This window comes from Saccopteryx leptura, chromosome 1, assembly GCF_036850995.1.
Source record: "Saccopteryx leptura isolate mSacLep1 chromosome 1, mSacLep1_pri_phased_curated, whole genome shotgun sequence".
In the NCBI taxonomy this organism is placed as follows: domain Eukaryota; kingdom Metazoa; phylum Chordata; class Mammalia; order Chiroptera; family Emballonuridae; genus Saccopteryx; species Saccopteryx leptura.
The window spans coordinates 30,317,863-30,337,104 of NC_089503.1; the positions used below are offsets into that span (position 1 = coordinate 30,317,863).

A 19,242-nucleotide genomic window follows, 5' to 3' on the forward strand; every position below is an offset into this window, starting at 1 on the left:
TTATTGTGTTAATCAGTCAGTGACCATGTGGACTCCACAGTTGGGCATTCAGGAAGGGAAGAGAATGGCTGGAAGAAGCACTTCAGTTCTGCGATTGTGTCCTGTATTGTACCGCTGGGGAACGGACTCAAAACAAGGACCTTTGTATACAGAAGGCACGATATCAGTTGGAACAAATCTTCATTTTGGTATCCAAACTTTTATTCATTTTGGTGTATTATTTGTAAATGGGCATTTGTATGTTATAATGAAAAAAAAAAGAAAAGAACAACGTGGACTGGATGGATGTTTGATCTGTGTTGGTCATGAAGTTGTTTTTTTTTTTTTTTAAAAAGGAAACCATGATCAACAAGCTTTGCCATGAATTTAAGAGTTTTATCAAGAGATATCGAATACTTCTACCCATCTGTTCATAGTTTATGGACTGAGGTTCCAAGTTTGTATCATTCCTTTGCATTTATAATTAAACCTGGAACAACATGCACTAGATTTATGTAAGAAATATCTGTTGGTTTTCCAAAGGTTGTTTACAGATGAAGTTTATGTGCAAAAAAAGGTAAGATATAAATTCGAGGAGGAAAAAAGTTGATAGCTAAAAGGTAGAGTGTGTCTTCGATATAATCCAATTTGTTTTATGTCAAAATGTAAGTATTTGTCTTCCCTAGAAATCTTCAGAATGATTTCTATAATAAACTTAATTTCATTTATATTTGACAAGAATACTCTATAGATGTTTTATACACATTTTCATGCAATCATACGCTTCTTTTTTTGGCCAGCAAAAATTAATTGTTCTTAGATATAGTTGTATTACTGTTTACAGTCCAATCATTTTGTGCATCTAGAATTCATTCCTAATCAATTAAAAGTGCTTGCAAGAGTTTTAAACTTAAGTGTTTTGAAGTTGTTCACAACTACATATCAAAATTAACCATTGTTGATTGTAAAAAACCATGCCAAAGCCTTTGTATTTTCTTTATTATACTATTTTCTTTTTAACCTTATAGTGTGGCGTTACAGATTTTGTTTCCATGTTAGAGTAATGTTCTAAATCAATGGTTACTTTCATACCTACTCTATTTTAAATCCCGATGATCCTTAAAAGAAATCATTCTTACAGATACCATAAATCGGAAATGTGTGAGAAAAAATTCAACCGGAAGCTGTGCGTATATCTGTGCCCATTTACATCCACAACATACGTACAACATGGTAACTTTTCCCAGCTAGCTGTTTTCATTTAAAAGCTCAAAGTCTAGGAATAATTTAGAAATGTAACAAGCTATTAACGAGGATATGTCTTTTGAATTAGATCTGGCATTGCATTTTCCATCCGGGCAGATTTCCATTGTCAGCCTATTTCAACAGCGATTTCACTGAAGTATATTCAAAAGTAGATTTCTTATACAAGTCTCTCTGAAAGCTGTTGCCTTTCTCAAATAGGCCCCTCTCCCTTTCTGCCTCCCTCCCCTTTGCACAGAGGCATCATTTCCCATTGAACCACTACAGCTGTTCCCATTTGAATCTCGCTTTCTGTGCGGTTGTGGATGGTTGGAGGGTGGAGGGGGGATGTTGCATGTCAAGGAATAATAAGCACAGACACATCAACAGACAACAACAAAGCAGACTGTGACTGGCCGGTGGGAGTTAAAGGCCTTCAGTCATTGGCAGCTTAAGCCAAACATTCCCAAATCTATGAAGCAGGGCCCATTGTTGGTCAGTTGTTATTTGCAATGAAGCACAGATCTGATCATGTTTAAAGTGGCGGCACGCAGGGCAGGAGTGCTTGAGCCCAAGCAAAGGGTGGAAAAAAAAATAAGCCTTTGTTAGGAGAAAAAGGCCTGTTTGAGACTTTTATTTGTCTGTTCTGTGCAACATACTAAGTCAATATAGATAAATTTTCTTCTTCAAGCTTCAGTCAAAGGCGGGGGTTCTGGTTGTCTATTAAATGCTTGCAGAGGCAGAAGCCTCTGGGGACAAAGACACACTTCCACTGAATTGTACTCCTGCTCTTTTTTTTGTTTTGTCTTTAATGACCATAAATACAGAAATTAATTGGAGGCTTTATCCACTATTTTTCATACCTACTATTTTCTCTAGTTAAGGAATTACTTGTGCACGGATTACGGTGATTTATCTCTTGGGCACGCTAGATGTTAATACTTTTATTCCACCAGGGTTGTTGTGCATTTAGAGACACCTTCCGAGGCTGGCTGTAGGTTTATATGTGCACGTGCAGTTTGAGTCAGCGTCCACCTGCGCTGCGTGCTCACACACTTCTGCGGCAGCGTGTGCATACGCGGTGCACTGTTGGTCGGTACAGTTGCCGGAGCAGATATTTCTACCTCCTGACATTCTGCGGCTTACATTCCCTGAGGGACATGTGCCCAGCAAACTGTCAGAGAAGGGCTATGTGTGGTGTGCTGTAGCTGCTGGCTGGCTTCTTCTCTGCAAGAAGGGGGACTGTTTCCAACTGGCTCTGATTTGGGCCACGGTCAGGCCACAGTCTGGCCCATGGCTCTACTGTGTAGACAGCATAGATTTTGGAGAACTGGGGGTGGCCCTTTGGGTGCAGGAGCTGGGAACGAGAGGAGGGGAGCGTTGAGGGAGCAAAGGGTGTGTATGTGTGCATTTGGGCACCTATATGTGTCCTCTGAGGGTGAGGATTTCAGGGCACAGTGGCACAGCCTGGTGTCGTCTGAAGATGCGCTGCTCAGCTGCAGAAGGTCCCCCCGCCCCCCAGGATGGAGCGGCTGCCTTGCCTTCTGCCCTCACCCTGGGGAGATGAGCTGGCTCTCTGAACGGAGCTCCGGGCACTCTCCAGGGGACCGCGTGACAACCAAGCACTCTGTGGAAGCAGCCAGGAGGTGGCCTTTGACTCATTGTTGGAGTAATTTCTTTTTGTTTATTTATTTACCAATAGGGGTATTTATATATTTATCAATGGGAACTCCACAGGGATGCTTTGACGCCATTGCCCAGGATGGTGGCTTGCTATGTGTGATGTCCTCAGTAGAATCACAAGACTAACAGTCTATGATTTTTCTCCAAACCTGCCTGACTTAGGGAGGCCAAGTGAATAGAATTAGAGGTGAATGTTTGGGTAAGATACATTCAAATTACTCCGAGCTAAAAAACAGACTTTTTACTACAATAAATTTCCAGAACATTTTCCCTCCGGAGCTGTGCCTCCTGTTAAGTGGTAACCTACTGGCTTTTCTTAATATGGCTCATAATAGTTCATCTCTTTCTATGCCTCCCCCCTTTTAAAATCATAGTTTCCTAAGATACAGTGTTATTTTAAGATTCAGCTATCTTTTTGGTGAATTTTTGTCATTTTGGGGTGATGTCTATATCTGCTTACTGTTTTTTACTCTGGGCCTCAATGTTAACAAGATTATAAAAAGAAGGCTTTTCTTCTTTGTATGTTTGGCTCACTAAGACCAAACACAAATTCTCCCCTTTTTTGTTTCTCAAGAATTTAACCTCACCTGTTGTTTGTTTTTGTTCTGTTTTGCATCAGTTCTGAATGACTTCACGGCTCAGTTTTAAAGTTCAGAGTGTAAGTACTTAGGGTTATTGCTTACATTCGAAGGTATTGATGGTGACTGTCCTTGGAAAGTATTAACATGATGTTTCAGAAATGACATTCTTAATGGACTTAGACAAATGAATAGGGGTCATCCATACTCCATTTTCCTTTTGTATGCAAATGCCTGTCTGATTTTTAAAAATTAATAGGGAATTGATTGCCAAGTGTTGCTTCCATTTGAGGTAGTTTTATTTTGTATAGCATGAACAATTACAGTCCCTGGAGGTGGAGATAAAGAATAAACAAAAGAGAGAAGGAGGCAAGTAGAAATTGCGGACTACTAAAAAGAAATTCCTAAGGTCTTAGACCCTCAGCACCTGAGCAGACTGCAGTACTCAAAATATTTACCTCGTCAGAAAAAGGCAAATCTAGTGTAGAAATGAATACCACAGAGGGTTTTGATGTGTTAGAAACACTGAAAAGCCATGAGGACATTTCAAATACTATGGCATTGTTACTTATTTGTATCTTTGAGACAAGTTGGTTATTGAAAATATCTGCTTATAGAATGTACATTTCATAACGTATCAAAATGGTCTTTATACCCACAGTAGCATTACTGAAGACCAATATTTTCATACAGTAAATTATTAACATGTGTATAATTGATGTTTTTAGGAGGAAGAAAAACACATTTTTAGAGTGGGTTTTTATCGGAAGAAAACAAAAATATACATCCCTTCTTAGTAGCTAATTTTTACAAAGTCTGCCTAGTGAATCAGAACAACAGAGCACTTGCATCTAATTTTTGGAAAGCCCAGGTATTATTATTGTTCAAAATGCACTTTTCCTGAGTTTGAAAAGTTTCTTTTATATTTAAAATAAGTTGGGATCAAATATGCACATTATTTGCAAAGCATATATTACCTACTAATTGGTTGTTAGTTTTATAGACGTGGTAGCCAGGGTAGTAAATCAACGACCTATTAAGTATTTTTGACAAGCAATTTACATATCAGATGACCTCACATTTTCTTTTCAGAATCAGATGCTATGTAATTGTTCCGTTGTGTGTTTGTATAAAATGAGTCACAACATAGTAAGAAAAAGGTTAGAGTTATTAAAATAATAACCCGACTAAAATATTCATTTGAATTTATTCAGACAGTTCTCAATGCTTTCAAAGGATACAGCAAAGCTTTTGTGGAGTATCTGCACATTATTTATTATCTACGGACTAAACTGAGTTTTGTTTTTTTTTAAGTTGCTTTAAATTTTAAAAGCACCTTGGCTTAATAGAAAAGCCCTTTAATTTTAACTGACAGATCAATTCTGAAACTTTATTTTGAAATAAAAATGGGGGAAGAATTTGTGTCTCTTGAATTAAAAGAAGTGAAAAAAATAAACCAGACATTCTAAAAAAATAGCAGAAACCTGGTTTTCAGTACTAATGAGATAGCGGGTGACAAAACAGTTGCCTTTTTGATTTTGATCACAAAAAATAAACTGGTAGTGACAGGACATGATGGAGGGATTTGACATCCTGGAGAATCACTGTCATCGATTCAATTATTCTAATTCTGAATAAAAGCTGTATACAGTATGTGTTTATGCTACAGTGGGTTTTTTTTTAAGTGACTGACATTCATCATATTGGTTCGACAGTTTAAAAACCTAGCCTTTGTTTTCTACAACGTTGTCAAGAACAAATAAAGTATAATTTGTGGTATATTAAAAGCAAACTACTTAAAATGCTAGTTATAACTGCTTCAAAATATTCTAACACATTTGAAAATGGATTTTGGAAATTCAGGTTCTAACAGAGGTTGAACAGCTTTTAAAAAACTGAAACTTTTAACTTAAATATGCAAATTACTTAAAAAATATTTTTGGTCTAGTATTTTTCAAAAGCTTTGAGAACATGAAACTATGATTCAAAAACCTACTAGTTTATATCAAAACTGGTTTAGTATGCTATAAACCCCCAAAGACATGTTTATATAGTTATACATGTAAATGCCCATCCAATGTTCATCATTCACAAAGGTTTACTCGATGCGATGGAAAGCCGAGTTAGCTGAGGTTTCTACTGTTTCCGACCTATGTTCTGTAAAAACCTCTCACCAAGCTCCAATATATGTTTTCCCCCCCAGTATTCTAGCATGAATATAGCTGTCAGTTTGAATTTCAATCCTGAATTATGTGTGTTGACATAATTTCATAGTGCTGACTTCAATTGTTTAGGTTACTGAACAGAAGACCATGAACTTCTTTTCCTAGGCTTTCTATCAGGCCCTTTATGTTAACCACTATAGCAGATGGGTGAGCTTTCATGGAGTCTTAATCCCACACTACTACTTTGTCTTCATCAATTTAGTAATGGGATGCAGAAATGCACAGTCATTTTATTATTATTCTTCATATATATTAGCAAACACATTTGTCAATGTTTTAAAAAAAAACCTTAGCTTTTTTGGTGGCAAGTGACTTTTTCAGAAATCAAGAGAAAATATGTTATCCATGTACACTTGTGCATTTTCATGATGCTTTACACACTCTCTTTGGCGACACGCAACGCACAGTACCGCGAGCTGAAGGCCCTAAACACGCACACCCATGACCACTGTAGGGCATCTTGAATTTTTGACCTTTGCTTTTATTTAAAAATAAAATTCTCTATTTTTCTTAAATAGAGCATAACACAAAAAATTTAAAATGAAAGCATTTCTGTCATACTCTGTACAAAAATCTGGTTTAAAAAAAAAAGAAGAGTGGTGGCCTTGTTCTGCAATCCTGTGTTTTTCAAGAACTGGAGGGTCAAATCGTTAAGGAAAATATTTACATAAGCTATTAGCAATCATCATTAGAGTGTCACAGAATGCTGCGTGCAGTGACTAAGGAGGAAGAGCTAGAAGTCCAGGTGCTTCTTGCCTCCGGCCATCACGCCACAGCCTGGGCCTGGCAGCGCGGGGGCTTCTGCCAGATCCTGTTCGCTCGAGCGGCTCACTGTGTCTGACAAGTCTGGAGGCAAGTGCAGTCGCTGTGGCAGGAGATTTCAGGAGAAGGGAAGAAAGAAGGGGAAAAAAAAATTAATTTTGCATTCGCGAACATACTTCAGGATACAATATTATGCTCTGTTGATCAGCATTTAGTCTTGCATATAAAATTCCTACTAAAACAGATCTTCAGACTGAAGCCCAATATAATCATCCTACTCTGAGATTTCAGAAACTACAACTATTAGATAAACTGGACCAGGAATCTTAGTGGGACATTTCCAGAGTCCAAATGGAAATGTATTAAGATTTTTCTTACTTAGTTAGAAATAAAAACATGTCGATGCATAAATAAAAGCACGACTGAGAAAAGTTACATAATAATGGCAAGGTTGTTTTTTGGCTTTGTTTGTTTTCTTTGCCAGGGCTCCAAAATGCTATCTTTCAATCGAACGTAGCTTTTCAGCAATTCTGGGACTCCCACCGAAGCCTGTTTCCCTTGGTCTGTTACATCGACCTGAAGATGATTCTATCTCAAGGCTGTACTTTCTCGAGGAGCTTACGATTTCCACAGACAAACTGACATAATGAAGAACATGATACCAAAGGGTCCACACTTTTCATGTGCTCAGGCAAGTCAGCTGTAACACCCGTCCCAGGTTTGGGAGGTTTGTTTCTATGTCTGATGCTGGATCATGCTGTCAAAAGTGTCATGCAGTTTTGAACACCCTCTCCCCATGCCGACTGTTTTCCTCCAGATACAGGCTGATTTAAGCAGTGACTGACCACCACTACACCACAGTTACTGTAATTAGGAAGATATATTCATATTTCAAAAGAGCTTTTTAGGTTTTCCAAAGGATTACTATCAAATCCCTTTAACTAGCCTGACCTATGGTGGCACAGTAGATAAAGCATCGACCTGAAATGCTGAGGTCTCGGGTTTGAATCCCCGGGCTTGCCCGGTCAAGGCACCTACAGGAAGCTACAGCCAAGATTAGATGCTTCCCACTTCTGCCCCCACTTTCTCACTCTCCCTCTCTTCCCCTCTGTCTCCCCTGTCTACAAAAAATCAATAAATAAAAAATCTAAAAAAAAAAATTCCTTGAACTATTATTAGTGCTCCTAGTCCACATCCATGACTTGGGCTGATCCAAACTTGACCATATCTGTTGTGTGAGGCACAAGTGGGTTTGGGAGGCTAAAGGTAAGGAAGGCAGGATGGAGCCTTCTACTGATGACCAACCGAAGTCTTCCACGGGGCAACTGACCTGGGGACAACCTATCCTATCCGAAACACTCCGTTCGGAAAACTCTGATATGAAAAAAAAAATTAAGATGAAAAAGGATAGAACCATTTTTATTTTTTTGTCAAAATATTGTGATCTACAAGCATATGTCCTGGTTAGTTTCTGTCCCAATAAAAGGCTTGTTTATTGTTATGTAAACACAAGCTGTGTGCAGAGGATCAAAAGCTTTTAAAGCATTAAAAAGAATTCATGAAAGTATTCTTCCTTGATTTCAGTTTGCCTGTATGACTTTGCGTACTTATTTTATAATGCGTCTGTATCTAGTATGAAAGACACTATTCTACAGGTACACAACCCATGGAGATGTTGGAAAGGTCAAGAAAGCTGCAATATGCAGACACAGTACTCAGAGAGTCTTATTCATTTGCATTCTTAGCGCCAGCCTATCACATAGCAATTAAATGTCTATTTCTTGACTGTTAAAAAAAAGCTCTAAAAAAGACATACTTATTTCTTTATTTTAAATAATTTTCATTTCTTGATACCCTCGTTTGTTCCACAAGGGATTTCAGGCAGAAATGAGAGCATGAAAGGCTCAGGAGTCTAAAAGATGCACATGATTCTAGAGTCTGAGGCTGTGAGCATCTTTGTAGTGTTAACTCCATCACTGTTCACATGGGAAAGAGACATTCAATTATATGTCTGACGTCCTGGCTGGTTGGCTCAGGGATAGAGTGTTGGCCCGGTGTGTGGAAGTCCCGGGTTCGATTCCTGGCCAGGGCACACAGGAGAAGCACCCATCTGCTTCTCCACCCCTCCCCCTCTCCTTCCTGTTTATCTCTCTCTTCCCCTCCCTCAGCCAAGGCTCCATTGGAGCAAAAGTTGGCCCGGGCGCTGAGGATGGCTCCATGGCCTCTGCCTCAGGCACTCAAATGTCTCCAATTGCAGCGAAGCAAAGCCCCAGATGGGCAGAGCATCGCCCCCTGGTGGGAATGCTGGGTGGATCCTGGTCAGGCACATGCGGGAGTCTGTCTCTGCCTCCCTGCTTCTCACTTCAGCAAAATAAAAAAAATAAAAAAATTATATGTCTGAGTTTTAATGTTTCTTTAAGATCTTGTAGTTACTGCTAGTGAGCTAAGGGAAAATGACTAGGATACATGCCTGATCTGAAGGTTAACTGAGACTGACACAACATCCACCATTAAAAATGTGTGTGTGGGGTGCATACTTTTGGTTGGGGCCTCACAAAGATGGCGCCAGATGGTGATCAGGCTGTTTAGGAAATCAACTAGAGTCAACACATATTCAGAATCTACTCAGAGCGTGGCATTCTGAAAGGATGCATGAGCAGGGCACCTCCCACACTCTGCCTTCCCTTACAACCCAGTAACATGAGGAAGATGAGTACACAGGTGACCCTCGTAGTGAGCACTCCAAGTTGTGTCCACAGCAAGTGACGGGCAGGAGTCACAGTGAGGGGAGGGGAGCAGGAAAAAGCTTCATAGTGATGGGCTAGATGTTAAATAATACACTGGATTCTGACATGTAGCAATGGTGATTTGCTTAACAGTAGAGCTGATATATCTTTAAGATGCATTTGGTGGAAGGGTTATACAGCACTGATATCTAAGTGAGGACACTAGTGTGGTTTACTCAGAACCCGCGCAATGCAGTGTATTCTAGGCGCTTAACCTATTTCTCTGCCCCTCTCAAGGTGGTGAGCGTGAGCCTTTCAGCTGAGAGCTCTTCATAGCAAAAGGCCGCTATGTGTGACAGGTCACATGCTTGGAAATTGTTCAGGTTGAAGTCAAATATCCATTTGCGTGTAACTTCTGAGCATGAACATTTTGGGTGATGTGATTAAAGGTTTCTAACCAAATGCTACATTGGAGAGTCTAGCTGCCTGGTCATGTTCTTTGACAGAGCCCAAGGACGGCTCTTGGAAATACATGTGTGATTGCGCCGCCTTTCATGGGTTGTGACTCAAATGAGCTTACTCTGCCGCCTAAACTCCCAAGCAGGGGGTCTGTGTCCCTGCCCCTGAGCCGCCCCGTGCCCGTGTCAGTGCCGTGAGGCTGCAGGGGTTAGGTTCCAGGCTCGCAGGTGTGTCAGGGACTGCTCCTTGAGGCTTCCAAAGCACTCACACACTAGACGTGTCAATGTTCAGAGGCTGCTGTACCCCAGATCTGTCTTCTAAACAGACAGGCCGCGGGATGCTCTGCATGGCACGGCGACCTCCTGTACACTAAGCCGCGAGGCTGCGCGGCTATATGAACTTTTAGATGTGGGGGTTTCAGTGCTTAATGGTTTCAATACAAATCAGATTATAAAGAAGTTTATTTTCAACCTTGTAAACCAAGTCAAGGTATTCCTCTCTCGTCTCTTCCATCTTAAGTGAAAAGTTTCCCACCAGGTTTTCTTCTCCCTGATTCTGGAAGATTGTGCAGCTGACGCAGGAGCTGTGCACCTGGCTGGCTGCCCAGTTTTCCCATCAATGCCTGTTGACAATGAGCTCCATGCAGGCGAAGGGGTCTGGGAAAGGTGTGGCAACTCCCAACTTCCAGGGGAGGCTGCGTGATTTGCAGCAATCCCTTTGGGTGAATGGATCCTTTCCTCTAGTGCAGAGGTCGGGAACCTTTTTGGCTGAGAGAGCCACAAATGCCACACATTTAAAAATGTAATTCTGTGAGAGCCATACAACGACCCGTGTACATTACGCATTATACAATAAAAATTTGGTGTTGTCCCGGAGGACAGCTGTGATTGGCTCCAGCCACCCGCAACTATGGACATGAGCAGTAGGAAATAAATGGATTGTAACACATGAGAATGTTTTATATTTTTAATGTTATAATTTTTCTTTTTAATTAAAGATTTGTCTGTGAGCCAGAAGCAGCCATCAAAAGAGCCACATCTGGCTCGCAAGCCATAGGTTCCCCACTCCTGCTCTAGTGACACAAGGTGGGCTGGCAAAATCCTCTGGCAGATGAGGGGAGCTCCTGCCAAAAGGTGCTCTTAGGCCCATGGGGTCACAATAAAGAAAGAGCAGTGGAAGTGCTTAGCTCTGTGGCTCCAGGAGGCACTGAGCCAAGCCAGACTGGGAGATCCTTCCCTTTTGCATAAGACACTGTCTATATTTTGTTCCTTCTTGAGTCAGCAACTAATCAGAGCCCACAGACACACAGGACTGGATTTCCTGGCTCCTCTGTTCCCTTCCTAATTCCTTTTCTACCAGCCTGCCAGACCCGGGCTCAGCACTCACGGCTCCCAGACAGAAGGGCCAAGATAATGAATCTAGATTACACCTGGATTTGAGACAAATTGCAGGTAAATACCCATTAAAACAAGTTTAATCAATTTATATATTTTTTGTATTTTGCCAAGACCAAACCATCAGCACTGTTTGTTTTCTGAATACAATTGATTTAGTACTTTCTAACCCCTAGCAGATGAACAGAGATTTGTTTTAACCCTTTTATAAACATCTGACATATACAAAAGTCATGTATATTATTCACAATCATAGAAGTAGGTGTTAATATTTCCAAGTACTTTCTAACAGTGTTTTTCTTTAAAACATAGCCAATTTAAATTAAAACTTGTACTCAGATTAGAACATATAGGTTCCACACCTGTCCCTTCACAGAGACAGCCAGTGACAGTCTGATACCTCCCTTGGCCACTTGCTCTCAGTTTGACCTCAGACAAGATGCCTCCGTATCCTCCTCTATCACAGGGGGACCATTCTCCCTTCACAAGACTGTTGTCAGGATCAAAGGAGATACACGAGTATTCTATGAACTATCAAGTACTACACTAATTTATCTATACCTTTTCTTGCTCCAAAAAAGGAGTTGAGGCGGCTCATAAAAATACATATGGTCCAAAAGATAAAAATCAGGGGGTTTATTAGGGCAAGAAGAAATCTACAAATATAATAATAAACCAACATAATTATAAGCAACAGCAACAGAGTTCTGGGCTTAGCCAGCGGGGCTCAGCCGCTGAGCTGAGTCTGAGCATGAAGTCTACGCTGGTGTCTACTGTGGCTCTGTAAAGAATCAGAAAAGGTAACTGCAGTCACAGTCTTTGCTTCTGGAAAGATTTAAAAAGTCTCAACAGTCTCTCTCATACTTAGTAAGGCAGTGGTGAAAATGGAGCATGCAAGAAGCCAGCTTCTGGGCCAGTGAGAATATGCATGGCTGTATTAAGGAGGCAATTTGGGAGCCATTCGATGTTAAAACTCTTACCTTTTGCGTATGTCAACATTGCTGGTAAAATAATAAAAGAAATGTTAGGAGACAAGCTTCTCCATTCAAGTTTTAAAAGAACTCCCCCTTCTTGCCATAATGAGGAGGAAACAAGTGAACAAAAGACATGGCCGCCTATTCCATTTGGATTCTTTCAAGAGCTGTGGGATGCCCTCACTGGAGGACACTCTGCAGATTTCTGGGGCCACGTTCTGGGTGATGAGGCGCTGCTCTGAATGGGAGGGAAGGAAGCTGAGCCTAGGCTAGCAGTACCAGAAGGACTGGTCTGCCCTGCTCACCAAGGGGCTCCCATTTCTATTCTCTCTCAGCTGGTGGGAAGGAGAAGGGAGGCAGAAGGCAGAAGGCAAGACTGGGAAGTTGGACACATCGCATCCACTCATGTCCAGAAGTCAGACATAGCTACACCTGGCTGCAAGGGAGGCTGAAAAATGTTTTAAAATATGTAAAGATGTTTAACAAATCTTTTGCCATGAAAGAAGGAGTAAATGGATATTGGGAAACAACTTTTCAAGTTTTATGGAAAGCCATGGCAGAACAATCACCTTCCAGGAGTATTCAATACTCGGTGTGAGTTACTGCTGACTACCTGGGGCTCCTTCCTTAGTTTCCAACCAAGGAAATGCATACCTAATGCCTCCATCGCCCAAAGGGCAGGGGCTAAAGCAGTGTTCAGGGCCCCTAAGGCTCAGTACAGGAGAAGAAAGTCTTCCCTTTCCTGTGTGGAAGACTGCTTGCCTTCCAGTGGCACAAGAAGGAGGATAGAAGGGAGGAAGCAGATGAGCCAGGCTTGACATATTCATCATTACAGTACTGCTGTTATTTCTTCACAAGATTTTAGAGTGTTGTTTCAACTTACATAAAGAAATCAATGTTATATGATACAATGTAATTATTATATTTTTACATGGTTACATTTCTATTATTCTATAATTGCTACGTTATTATTATTTATGTGCGAGGAAGGGAGATAGTGAGGCAGACTCCTGCCTGTACTCTGACCAGGATCCACTCTGCAACCCTGTCTGGGCTGATGCTCTAGTACCAAGCTATTTTTAGTGCCTGAGGCTGACATGCTCCAACAGAGCTATTCTCAGTGCCCGGGACTACACTTGAACCAATCAAGCCACTGGCTGTGGGAGGGGAAGAGGGAGAGCAGGGGTGGGGAGAAGCAGGTGGTTGCTTCCCTTATATGCCCTGACTGGGGATGAAACCGGGGATGTCCACACACTGGGCTGACTCTACTCATTGAGCCACCAGCCAGGGCCAACATTATATTATTACAATGTGCCATTATGTTACAACTATTCTACCTCTAGGTAAAAGTTTGCAACTGGAAGAAGCCCCTGCCTAGTTTTGGTGAATTCTGTGTGACTTTCATAAACAAATAGGCCAGGGGAAACTATGCCAGAACCAATGTTTGTTCTTTTTGGATTGGTGGGTATCCATTTGGTAGTGGCCAAATATTTCTGGGAAAAATCCTGCCAGACACAGTCAGGCTTTAGTTTCTGTTTAAGATTAAAATTGTTTTTACTAAATGCCATAATCACACTTTATCCTTTGACATGAGAAAAACTCAGTTGGTTCTCCCTGATTGATCTGAAAATTAGACAGAATTTCTGAGCTGGAACATTACATATTAGCTGCCCATGGAAAAATGCTCAGGTGTGCAATTATTTTGACCGTCAATTTTAACTGACAGTATTATCTTGCCTCCAAACTCACCTCTCTCTGAAAGCAGATTGTGAAGAACTTGCTTGTCTAAACAAAAGTGTGATTTGTGAAAAGGCACATGTCTGTGGCAGAGATTGCTAGCTTACTCCCAATATCGAGTCTCTTCCTTTGCAATGAGTAAAAGAATCTTTGAAAATTAGTGGGGCATGTACATAGCCACCCAGAATAAAGGCGACAATTCCCAGCATCCCCTGCCAACAGATGAGGTTGAGTGACTGAGTTCTGGTCACTTCATCTTGAGCATCAGTGCTGTGGTTAAGTTTAGGGTCAGATTTTTAAAGAGGAGAGGTATCATTTAATTTTCCTTTCTCTTTGTATTATTTGACCTTGGCAAGAGGGCTGCAGCCCTAGGCCCTGATCCACCCCTCTTCATGGGGTGAGGAATTATAGGGCGAAGAGGTCATGCCCTTCTTTATAGGACATACTGTGGGTATTCAAACCTCAGAACGCCCTGTCAAATGCCCACAAAGCCTGCACAGGTCTCTTCTCCAGATTCATCCCCCAAAGGTGGACTGTAGCTTGAGCCTCAGAAGTAGCCAAGGGACTGCTGGACATGTGGCGTGTAGACAGAATTTAAATGTGTAGGCTGGTGTTCCCAAGCATGAGTGCCTGGCTTTGTGTGCGGGAAGGAGGTGGGGTGGGGAGAGGAAGGACGTAGGTGACAGGCCAATTCTGCCCACGTCTATGTGTTCTGGACTGGAACCCTGAGCCTAAATCTAAACTTGGCTTTCTAGAGAGGTACATGTGAAGGAAGAAATATCAGGCGTATTTCATGATTTGTTGACTTGATAACTTGAAAATATACAGGCATAAAAGAACTATGGTCCTTTAATGGCGTTCTCTGTGTAGGCGCCACCGATTTTAGGGAAGAGCCTAACTGGTACCTTCTCACTTCTGAAATGAGGACTTGGGGCAGGTGCTGAAACGGCTACGCTGGGCCGTCTGATGGATGCTATGTGCTGAGGAGGACACCACAAAGTGCTTAAATTAGTCTAGGGTTTCCTGACACCCTCTGGCCACCAAAAGAGCCCTGGGTCACTGAACTAGGCTTTTATGTGAGAGATACATAAACTTCTCTATTATTTAAGCCACTATATTTTTCATCTTTGTAATAACAGCCTAACCTAGACCTGTTGGTACAGGACTTGGTACCTGGAAAACGGAGCACTCGGGTTCTGCAATCTAAGTATGTGTTGGCTCAGTGGCTGGAAGGTGAGCAGCGAGGTCTGATCTTGCATATTAGAAAGCTGCTGACCCTGTTAAGGCTATGAGAACTTGGAAGGCAACCCTTACCTCCTACTCAGTGGCTCTAGACAAAATGTTGGAGAAATTCAGAATGTTGGTGTGTCAGGTGCTTCTTGCCACTTTCAGCAAAGCTGACCCACAGTATCCCCCGACTCCCACCCGGCTGCTGCTGTGAGTGGCGGTTCTGCGTCACCTCTGCCTACCACAAAGATTCCAGGTGGAGGCGGTGAGCCCTGTGGGAAATGATCAAGAAGGAGAGACTTTGGTCGAACTGTCTGTGGGGATGGTCTGCTGAGCTTAATCCTCTTAATATGAGCGCCAGAATCTTCTGGACTACATAGCAATAAGACACCACCGAGTTGCAGTCCCAATGTTCCTGACCTTGCAGACATCTAAGATGTGGGAGAGCCATGTTATTTTTTCTTCTGTCCTACACCAAAAGAGAACAGACTAGGCTATTCCTGGAAAATTTTGCTTAAAATGGTGATACCGTCAATACAAACTAAAGGCAGAATCTTCTTCTTTTGTTTTTCTCCTTTTTTCTTTTGCATGTTTTAGTCTCATGAATGTTCTAACACGAGCAGGACTGAAACAAAAATCATGGTAACAGTCGGAATAGAATGATTAAAATTGTTACCTAACCTTGGACAGCAGAAACACTGTGACAGATGTCTTTCCCTAACCCTGATTAGCTTCTCTCTGGGATATGGGTGAGTCACCCGTGGCCACTGCCGTCCACCCCGTGACCCCCTGGCTGTGCACCACTGCCTGAGTGAGAGTCCTCCCGTCTCCCCCAGCGGCTCCCTTCCACACTACTTGACTTGGTTCTGTAGCAGGGCTTCTCACTCTGCCAACCTTTCTCCTGGCCTGCTACCGCTGCTTGACCCCAGGCACAGACGGCTCTGGGAACATACAATGCAGGCAGGAGCGTATAAGCTCCAGGGTGTGTAGAATTTGAATGAAGTTTCAGCAGGGCCAAGCTCAGAGGTGCTTGAGATCTAGGGCCCACTGCTGCCGCGAGCGGAGGAACACTGTCATTCTGACAGGCTGGTGGGGCCCACTTTGTCCAGGAAGCCCCCTTTCTCCCAGAGACAAGTAAGGAAACATGGAAGGAGCAGGATTTTGGGTACTACCTCTCAGGTGGCTTCAGAATGATAAGGTATTTTAGAAATATACAGTGTTTTTAGATTTGAATAGTAGGCTTGGAAATAAACCCTTTTTTAAGATATAAATTCAAACTACTACTTATATGAAAATTCCTTTTTATTTTATTTTAAAGCATATGGAAACAAAACTAGAGGTGACAAAAGGTAACATTCTCTTAGTTTTTGCCTACTAGAATTCCAACTAATGTTTTCTCCTCATTATTATCAAAGTCTTCTACTCAGTAAGTAGCAGATAAATGTGAGCGTGACCTCAACATCGATCCCTAAGTTTTAGATAGTTGTAGAACTACAGAAGACTCACTGTTCAACTTAGGGAGAGGCAGAGGTCTGCCTGGCACGTAGCTTAGGGATAGATACATTCTCAGAGGTTAAAAAAAAAAAAAAAGCAGAAATCAGGGAATTTTGAAATTAGACAATTGCTTAAGTCATCATATTAATATGAGTCCACTGAATAACTTTCAAAATTGGTAGCTTCAGATGAACATTCCTCTTAGAAATGGTGGCGATCACAGGTTTTTGGATGTAAGTACAGTATATATATGAAAATAAATTGATTTCCTTCTGGTTGTCCATAAATGAGTCCCGAGAGCATAATGGCCAATGTGTTTGCTTGCATAATGCCCTACAGTGTATGCAGGACGGTGCTCCACAAAGCCTGAGATGGGCTATGAAGTGCTTGGTGGAAATGGCAATGTAAAACATCCTGACAGCATTAAATCTCCCAACTCTTCTTTAGTTACTTTTGAGACCCCCACATTTAAGGGTCTGTTAGTTCCTGGGTATGAAGAAAGAATTTTTAATGGGGCCAAATGTAGGTGTTTACAAGGGGGGATTGTTGTTTTTTATTAGGAGCTGCCTTATGTTCAATAGTTGTATTTACTTTGTCAAGCTAGCCAGAATTAGAAATCCCCATTGCTAGGCAGCCTGGAGCGTCTGCGAAGTATTTCTGGGCATTCAGAACTGAAGCATGTGCTGCCCAAAGGCAGGTTTCATTACAGTGTATTATTTAGTCCTCGGGAGTCCCTCCCTTCCCCCACACCCCAGAGAGCAGTGCTTCCATAACAGGAAATCTTGGTTACTTTATGCTGAAACATATTTACATGACTAAAACACAACAATTAGCACATTTGTAAGGCTCAAGGGGTAGGCACACTTTAATGGTTTTTTGAAGCAGGCTGATTTCCTGGAGCTTTTAATCTTATTTTATTTTGTTCTGCATGCGTGAACAAGTCCTCCTTTACCATAGGTATTTGACAAAGTCTACCTGATATGAATGTGCACCAAAAGCAAATGATACAAAAATTAACTTTATATTTCAACTTTCTCTAACTGTTCCTAACTTTTTTCTCCAGTATGCTGAGGGCTTGCTGTTATTTTTTGTGTTAGCTTTTATATAAAGACAGTTAGGTAGCATGTCTTTGGTTTGACAAACTGCAATGTGGCTTTCTCTGTACTGATTGTATAAAAACTTTCCATAACGAACAAAAGTATCAATCACAGCAGTGATTTCTTCACTCTCATGGTGGGATAACGGTACAATCTCTTAGGTGGTGTATATTTCACTTGCTCTAAACTTAAATGAACACCTAGATGGTATTAAGTGGTATTATTTAATAAGTGTGATCGTATGTGTGCGTGTGTTTATGTCTGTTTATATATATAGATATATAATAACATGGCAATGCTGTCATGAATATTGTAGTATCTTTTAAGTCTACGGATTAGTTGCTGAAATCTTGGCAACCTTTAGAAAAGAAACCTTTCGTATCAGAGCTTTCTGAAATGGAATGAAAAGAAAAGTTCCATTTTTTTTCTTTTGAATTTCTGAAAGCATGCTAACCCTAAAATCCCCCACTGCAATTCTCACTGAAAAGTTATGGCAAACTTACAAACTACACTGGTTTCAAATAGTCACCCGGGGCATCTATCTCCCCCTCCACAGGCCTCCCTCCTCACCAGTCTCAAAAGGGAGCTCGATGAACAGACTGGGCAAAGCCAGAGCCCTCTCCCCACACGCCTTGGGGCAGGGCTGGGGCAGCCGCTCGCTGGAGCTGAGGGACACAGCCTAGAGATGACGACACAACTCCAGAGAGTTACTCTGCTGCAGTGACTTCACAGACCAGAAGTAAGCAGAGAATCAATGTAGTCTTAGAAAACTTCTCCATGAATCATGGGAAATAAAGGAAAAGAAGCTACTAAAGCAAGAAAAAAAATACTGATGACCAGAAAAGAGAATATTTGTGAGTATATAGATAAACAACTATGTGTACTTTTAGGGATTTTTGTTTGCTGATTTGGCTTTATCAAAACGCATGTTTCTGTGGAAATGTTAAGAGCTAAGTTTAATTTCCACATAGATAATTTAGAAGTAATTGCTCACAGAGATTGTTTTCTATTCTTTAAAAACTCATTTGCTTTTACATATGGAGAATTGCACCCCCCACCACTTAACTTTACCATTGAGCTAAGTCTTTCTATAAAGAAGTCTAAAGACTCTCAAAATGCAGAAGATCCAACAAACTGGTAGACTTAAATTGGTTGGACCCTGGCTCAGGTCTGCACTGTAGCAGGAGCAGTCACTCTGGTTCAGGTAGACTGCAACTCTGCGGTCCCGTCAGCCAGGGTCCGCAGGTATGCTCTGGGAGTGTTCCTTGCGGGGCTTGTGAATTTACTTACGCTCCAAAATGAAATAATGAGGAAAGTGATTTATGTAATTGATATGTAGGCTTGATTCTCTAAGCGTTAAAGATCTAAGTTAAATACACATACCATTACGCTTGTATTTGATTCCTTTAATGTTATAAAAACATAAAAATTTGTCAAGGCACTGAAAGCCAAGAAAAGCAAGATTTGTGGGAAAAGACCATCAAATGGATTCTAAAGTTCAATATTGACAAGTTTCACAATTTAACAAATAGTTATGACAAAAAAAGGAGTTTTTCCTTTAAAAATATATCAAGTAGTGGTATTTTTTCCTTCTGTCTTTCATCTTATTGTCCTAAAGGGACATTCATTGCTCTAAAAGCAGTTTGAGCAAATACATCAAATAAT

The 19,242-nt window shown here is 41.3% G+C and overlaps 1 protein-coding gene across 1 annotated transcript in view; it reads right to left on the reverse strand.

Moving 5' to 3' along the window:
• Positions 1–404: 404 nt before the first annotated feature.
• ELP4 (elongator acetyltransferase complex subunit 4) overlaps positions 405–19,242 on the reverse strand; it is a 206,282-nt gene continuing 187,444 nt past the window's right edge. The window contains exon 10 of the mRNA XM_066363833.1: positions 405–6,572. Coding sequence (XP_066219930.1) covers positions 6,441–6,572 — 132 coding nt within the window. The 3' untranslated portion in view covers positions 405–6,440. The remainder of the gene's footprint in view (positions 6,573–19,242) is intronic.